A 7,985-nucleotide genomic window follows, 5' to 3' on the forward strand; every position below is an offset into this window, starting at 1 on the left:
GCCCTTAGGGCAAAGGCAATTTGGATCTTTCATCACATCCACAACACAATCCAAAGCCCATCTGTCTCTGCAGCCAATATGCATATGAAGCATCTATGACTGAATTTACTGCATGTATTTACTTCTCACCGAAAACCATTTCCGGCCAAAGCCATTATTTGATCAGATATTATGTTGTGGAATACTGACTTACCAATGAGTAAGAAACTGAAACCAATAAAATTCATCGAGTCTAATAAAGCACACGACTGAACTAAAATCACCTTCTTAGTTTATTCCATGTGTTCAAACACCCTTAAGCACTGTTCAAATACAACAATTTACAATAAAAGGGACAATAATTCACATTTTTTTCTTAATTCACATTTGATATACTGTTAATTCATATAGCTATTTATAAAACAAAACTAAAATATGACTCAAAACCACCTCCAGAAAATACCTGTTGTTGTTTAATACAGACATTAATTCCACAGTATTTTCTAACAAGGCTGGCTCTGATACATTTTTAAAAAAGTTGTTTGACCACACTGAAATAAAAAGGAGAGGGATTTTTCTCACATTTTTAATTTATTCCTTACAAAGAAAAAAAAAACAAGAAACGAAAAAGGAAATCTAGTTATAAAAATGAAATAAACAACAAATAAAAACCCAGCACACATCCCTCTGTTGGCTTTACTATTCAGTTTAGGCTTAATTATGAATATTTTTGCTAATTTCATAGGCGATACAAAAGCCCAACAGGAGCCTTCCATGTTAAACCACAAATGAGCATAAAGCCTCCTCCTATAAAATTACGAGACATCACACAAACGAAGGTGCTTTGACAAGTTCGGCTGTGGTTTTGATGAAGGGCTTTACCGCCAACAGAAATCTCTCTCATTATTTATGAATGACGGGGGCTATGAGGGCTTCAAGTATAAAAAAGAAAAGATTAAAAGAGATGGAATCTCCTTGGCTGAGGCGCAGAAAAAAAAAGGCAGAATGGAGCAAGCTCGTGAATAACAATCTGCAAGTCTGGCAGCAGAGTGAGCCAGGGAACCTAATGCATTACCAAAACACCACTTGGATTTCTTTGAACAGAACCACCAACAGGGATGGGGAAATGGAGTCACAAAAAAAAAGAGAAGTCAAAGACATGACAATTATTCATCCTCTAGCAGCCGCACTTGGAGGGCAAAGACTGGTAAAGAATCTTCAAAAGGAGAAGGGCACTCTTCAATTAATACAGTGCAACTGTTTGCAACCACTTTGTTTCCTTTTTTATTTTTATTTTTTACAGTATATTAAAAACCACGTTGAGCACTGTCAAAGAAAAAAAGGTGGTCATGTATACAACTGTCTTTGGCAAGAAGTCCCATTTTCCTACGTCTGAGTCTGTCAATCAAAAGCCTCGTGTTCATGTCACCTTCGGCCCATTTCACTCTGTCTCATGAAGTGGACATTGTTGACACTGTCTGCCAGCTCAGGATATTGGTCAACGGACACTACATAGTACCCATCATAGCCTTGCACCTTCCCTGAGCCCAAGAGCTGCTGCTTCTCTCCCTCAGTCCAGGTTCTCGAGCCTTCCTCCCCGTCCCTCAGTCTCTGGCGCTCCCGGGCCCAGGCCTGGCCGACGGCCCTCTGCCGGGCCAGCTCCAAGACCCGTGCCTTCTCCTCGTCCACGCTGCTGCCGTAACGCGTGTTGAGCAGCAGCGCGCCGTGCTGCAGCTGGATGTCAGTGATCCGCCTAGTCCTGCCGTTCAGCACGGCGTTGACCTGAGACACGGTGACGTTGACGCCGTTTTCTAACGTGCGCCGGCCCACCGTCATGCCGATGAGGGCCAGGTCGCCTTCCACCGAGCCCAGTTTCACAAAGTGGTGGGTGTCCATTCCTGCGGTGGTGAAATGAAGGTTCTCAAGGTAGAAGGCGTCGTTCAGCACCGCCGCCATGCGCCGTCCGTCCTCATTGGCCAAGCTGATGATGTCGGTGCTGATTCGACCGTCTCGGATGGCAAACTTCACCCCCTTCCCAAAGATGGAGCCACCAGAGGCAAAGACCTTCTTGTCTTCGACCTGAGGACACCCGGCACTTTTGGCTCTGTAGATTTGACCAAAGCGTTCCAGCTTAACGAAGGCTTTAAGCTGCCTCTGGACTTCACACTGAACACCCAGCAAAGACTGCAAAACAAAGACAAAGACTGTTTAGTTCCAGCCCCCGCAGCAGCTACCAGACAGTTTGTTTTCTTCAAATAAAACAGAACAACCATGTGGTTGAAGATATCATCTCTTATATTTACTAACCAGTCACTGCTTGCTCAAATTTATGCTTTAAATTTATTTTTTATCTTTAATATTCTCTGCATGAGCTCTCAGCAGTACTGTCAGCTTTCAGATGTTTTTGTCTTTAAAAGTGAAATTCACACTTTTCGTTGACACTTCAAACATTTCAAATCCACTGCTTTGACTACATTGCTTCCTTTTAGAAAAACATGCAGGACTGAATGCGGTTTGTTTGACATTAGGAAGATCTAAAAATACCTTCAGGCTGGGAAACAATAAATGGATGCAGGGAAATTGGTTTGTACCTTTTGTTAAAGACAGAAAAACCCATAACGGTCAAAAAAACATGACACAGTGAGAAAAAAATATATTCCAAATTCTAAATGAATTAATAAAAAACAGACATTGCTTTAGAATTACAGTTCAACAGACAGACTTTGTGGAATGATGATTTTAATGCCTTTCAAGGCTTTTTAAGGATCCGCAGGAACCCTGGACAGAATTATTTTAAAAACAAACCATTCATGAAAAGGATGGTACCCTCAGAAAATATTTAAAATAACCTAATCATAGGAACTAGTTAAACTAGGACGTGTCATGTAATCAGTAGGGATGTCCCAATTACAGTGGTTTGCAAAAGTATTCATACCCCTTGAACTTTTCCATATTTTGTCACATTACAACCACAAACATAAATATATTTCACTGGAATTTAATGTGAAAGACCAACACAAAGTGGTATACAATTGTGAAGTGGAAGCAAAATTTTACATGAATCAAAACATTTTTTACAAATAAAAAACTGAAAAGTGCGARGTGCAAAAGTATTCAGCCCCCTTTTCCCTGAGTGCAACCAATTGCACTCAGAAGTTGCCTGATGACTGCTAATGACTCAAAAGGGTCCACCTGTGTGTAATCTAATCTCAGTACAAATACAGCTGCTCCGTGACGGCCTCAGATGTTGGTTAAGAGAATATTGGGGAGCAAACAGCTTCATGAAGTCCAAAGAACACACCAGACAGGTTAGGAATATGGTTTTGGAGAAGTTTAAAGCAGGCTTAGGTTATAAAAAGATTTCCCAAGCTTTGAACATCTCACAGAGCACTGTTCAATCCATCATCCGGAAATGGAAAGAGTATGGCACCACAGTAAACCTGCCAAGACAAGGCCGTCCACCTAAACTTACAGGCCGAACAAGGTGATCACTGATCAGAGAGGCAGCCAAGAGGCCCATGGTGACTCTGGATGAAATGCAGAGAGCCACAGCTCAGGTGGGGGAAACTGTCCACAGGACAACAATTAGTCGTGCACTACACAAATGTGGTCTTTATGGAAGAGTGGCAAGGAGAAAGCCATTGTTAAAAGAAAACCATAAGAAGTCCCGTTTGCAGTTTGCCAGAAGCCATGTTGAGGACACAGCAAACATGTGGAAGAAGGTGCTTTGGTCAGACGAGACCAAAATTGAACTTTTTGGCCACAATGCAAAACGCTATGTGTGGCGGAGAAAGAACACTGCACATCACTCTGAAAACACCATCCCCACTGTCAAATATGGTGGTGGCAGCATCATGCTCTGGGGGTGCTTCTCTTCAGCAGGGACCGGGAAGTTGGTCAAAGTTGATGGGAAGATGGATGGAGCCAAATACAGGGCAATCTTGGAAGAAAACCTGTTGGAGTCAGCAAAAGATTTGAGACTGGGGCGGAGGTTCACCTTCCAGCAGGACAACGACCCTAAACATAAAGCCAAAGCTACAATGGAGTGGTTTAAAAAAAAGAATATTCATGTGTTAGAATGGCCCAGTCAAAGTCCAGACCTAAACCCAATTGAGAATTTGTGGCAAGATCTCAAAACTGCTGTTCACAAACGCTCTCCATCCAATCTGACTGAGCTTGAGCTGTTTTGCAAGGAGGAATGGGCAAGAATTGCAGTCACTAGATGTGCAAAGCTGGTGGAGACATACCCTAAAAGACTTGCAGCTGTAATTGCAGCAAAAGGTGGCTCCACAAAGTATTGACTCAGGGGGGCTGAATAATTTTGCACATCGCACTTTTCAGTTTTTTATTTGTAAAAAATGTTTTGATTCATGTAAAATTTTGCTTCCACTTCACAATTGTATACCACTTTGTGTTGGTCTTTCACATTAAATTCCAGTGAAATATATTTATGTTTGTGGTTGTAATGTGACAAAATATGGAAAAGTTCAAGGGGTATGAATACTTTTGCAAACCACTGTAGATACTCAGTATCAGTATCGGTGGCAGATACGGCCATTTTTTTTGAAAATCGGGTAGAATGGGATTTAGTCATGTGATCAGGCCGATCCAGGTTTTTGCGACAAGTTTTCAGCATCATCATGCTTTAGAACTGTCGTTAAGAAGTCAAGATGCACACAAGTGTGCAACCATGTCCACAGTGTGGGAACACTTTTCAATGGAAAACAATGATGCTGAAACTGCATCTTGCAAAATCTGCAAACTGGATGTTTCTCGTGATGGGAACAGCAGGGCTCGCTTCAATACTACCAACCTTGTCACTTGGAAAGAAATAAAGAAATAAAGCTATCGGATCGGCATCAGAAAGACTAATCATTAAAAACATCGGATTGTATCGGGAGCCAAAAAAATCTGGATCGGGACATCCCTAGTAATCAGCATCACAGGTGTCACAGCTGTTTGGTATGTGCACCACATTGAACATGGACGGCAGAAAACTAAGGAGAGAGGCGTCAAAGGAAGCTGAAAAGAAAATGGACAATCATGTAAAGACTATAAGCCCAACTCCAAGCAGTTTGACGCTCCTGTGGCTATAGCTGCACAGATTACTCAGGTCCACAAGGCGGGAGTCGAGCTCCCTGGATGTTGCCACCAGAGGAAAATTGATGACAAATACAAATGGTACCCAAAGAACCCACAACACCTTTCAAGGAAATTAAAGGTCAACTCCAAGGTCAGGGTACATCAGTGTCAGTTCACACCATCGGTCACTGTTTGAGCTAAAGTGAATTTAATGGAAAACAACCATGGAGGTGACAACTGCTGAAAGCAAATAATAAAAAAGCAAGACAGGATTTTGCCTAAATGCGCAGTGACAAGCTGTGTAGCTTCTGGGAGCATGTCCTTCAGACAGACGAGACAAAACGGCAGTTTTTGGCAGCAAGTCCCATCAGGTCCATGTTCACAGACCCAAAAATGAAGCTTACAAAAAAAAATAATCCACGTATCCGCAGTGAAAGATGGAGGAGGCTCGGTACTGTTTTTCAAGCTACAAATAATTCTATTGAAACATAAAGTGTGGAGAACTAACTCTTCAAATCTGATTCAGCTGGAGAGGTTTGGGCCAAAATGCCTGTGGAAAAGTGCAGAAGACTCAGGGACAGCTACAGATCTGCTTGATTGATTGGTCAGAAAAATAACAAAAAGTGCCATCCTTTTTGTCAAGGCAGTTTCATTTGTTTGTTCTTTCAAATAGTTTTATTGAACCACATTTGAAAAGCAACGACTGATTTAGTAAATTTTCAACAAATGTTTTTTTCTTATTACTTTTTGTCAGATAAGGTATTTCTGGGGGATTTTATTTTATTACACAATAAAATTTTTAAAGAAACAACGATTATTCAGGTCAAAAAATACAACCACCACACGTGATTAAGTACAATTTTAGAATTTCTTCTTTTTTTATATCCGAGTAGTTTTAGTGGTTATTGGCAAACAGGAAAATCACGATGCTTTGAAGATGTGAACGCACCACAGACAGTCTTGGTAATGCTACGAGTGTTCGTCAGCAAATGCAAATCCCTCTGATTAGTTGCGACAGACAAAATGGTTTGAAAAAAAAGGTGAAATTACTGTCTTCTGACAGCCCTGCTGGGCCAAATCTGAAGCAGGAGTTTGTTGGTAACTGGTGTACGTGGCATAACTCATCCTGTAAGGGATCAAAAGGGAGACCACACTCCCTTCAGCCAAACTTAATGCTTTTTTCCTAATTCCACTTGACAAGAGATATTCAGAAGGAAAGAAAGATGTTAAAATGAAGAGGATGACATGAAATGGAGGCTGGCCAGCAAACAATGAGGCAGTTGCCCGAGTGCATCTGAGCAGCAACCAAAAGGCTTTCAAACGCCGTACCTTCTAGTCATCGTCTGAGATCTGAGGCTCCGAGCATCATGAGGAGTTTTCATCAAGCTGCAATATTCAAAGTCCTCCTGACAGTTTTCTAATTCTGCCTCTGTTAGATGGTAGCTACAGGCTGGAGGAATGTGTGTGTGGGTTTGTTTTTGGTGACATTTGGGGGCAATTTTAAGACAAAACGCCTACATTTAGGGACAACTGGTGCATTTGGGGACCTACAGTATTTATTCAAGTATAACATGTAAAATTAAACCCATAAAATCATCCATAAAGTTGGGGGGTAGTACTATACTTGGATAAATATTTTTACTCATGTATTTTAACTGAAATATCGGCTTCATTCACGAATTTATTGAGTCTGGAAATAAGACCGCGTTGTAAAAAGCAGTTGAAATGAGCTTACCTGTGACATTCCTCCATGCTTCAGAGTGAGATAACAGATCCAGACAGGCGACATGATGTGAAAAAAGGGGGGGAAAGTATTCCTGCACCTTAGTAATGATAACGAACTAATGACATTAGCGTGTGACCGAGCCATTCCTCGAACAACAACAAACACATGTTCGTCTGTAATGGCTGCCGTCTACTGGTGTTCTGAAAAAGTTTGTATCCCTGAAAAAACATTTTCCCCACCAGAGGGGGCGCTCGTGAGTAGGAGGTAATCTGCTTTTCCCTTACAAGATGGTCCAAATCTCATGTTAAGTCTCTGATTTTTGTGTTGGCGCATCCTGGTGGACTGTGTAAAATGCCAGAATTCATTTGATGCTGCTACAGCTGATACTGTATATATTTGTTGTCAAAATACGTTTTAGTACATATGTTGTTAAAATAAAATGAACAGTCCAATGATCATTTTACTGATATGTATAAAGACTGCAAAGGCTGAAAAATCTTGAAGTCTGTGTGGAATTGGAGGTAGTTTGAGGATTAAATTTTTATGCTTTTTAAGCTAAAAAAAAGGGTGGGGTTGTATTATACATGAGATCGTATTATACGTGAATAAATACGGTAAATCGAGTCCCCATTTGGTTTAAATGCCATTGGTGGGTTGGGAGTTGGGTTTAGGACCAAGGTGTGAATTGAGTTTAGTTAGTGAGGTGTAAAAACCACGTCTTCTGGTTTCTGCGGAACTGCTGCAGCTCATTGAAGAGAGAAACTCTGAAACAGGCTGGTTGAACTGCAAGAATCTTTATTTTGCAGTCCAGGAGATTACAGCCAAAAACCAAATTATGGCCTCCAAGCCAAATGATTCACCAAGTAATAAAGATAAAGTACGAAGGCCAAGGGTAGGGGGTGTACAAGCCTTTTTATAGATTGCACAGTGTAGTTCAACAGAGGCATCATAAATTTTGTCACGGTATACCTTAAGCATTCCTCTTCCTAATATGGTAATATGTGCCGAGCTCTGAAGCTGGAAAACCAAGAGACGTAACACATCTGTGCATTCCTGAGAAGAGGCCCCCACTCTTGGACACTACATTAGTTTTAGGGTCAGGTAGGTACCTGTGAGGGTACCTTAGAGTTTGTGGTCAGGGTTAGGCTGTAGAAATGTAATGGAAGTCAATGGAATGTCCCCAAATGTATAGCTGGGC

General features: G+C 41.3%; 1 protein-coding gene across 11 annotated transcripts in view; it reads right to left on the bottom strand.

Moving 5' to 3' along the window:
* Window positions 1–359: 359 nt before the first annotated feature.
* Window positions 360–7,985, bottom strand: part of tenm4 (teneurin transmembrane protein 4) — a gene marked incomplete in the record, with an annotated part of 177,421 nt that continues 169,795 nt past the window's right edge. For all 11 annotated transcript variants that reach the window (XM_014027265.1, XM_014027266.1, XM_014027267.1 and 8 more), the window contains 1 exon segment: window positions 360–2,163. In XM_014027265.1, the coding sequence (XP_013882719.1) occupies window positions 1,405–2,163 (759 nt within the window).

The sequence above is a fragment of the Austrofundulus limnaeus genome, unplaced genomic scaffold (genome assembly GCF_001266775.1).
Source record: "Austrofundulus limnaeus strain Quisiro unplaced genomic scaffold, Austrofundulus_limnaeus-1.0 Scaffold627, whole genome shotgun sequence".
Classification (NCBI taxonomy): Eukaryota; Metazoa; Chordata; class Actinopteri; order Cyprinodontiformes; family Rivulidae; genus Austrofundulus; species Austrofundulus limnaeus.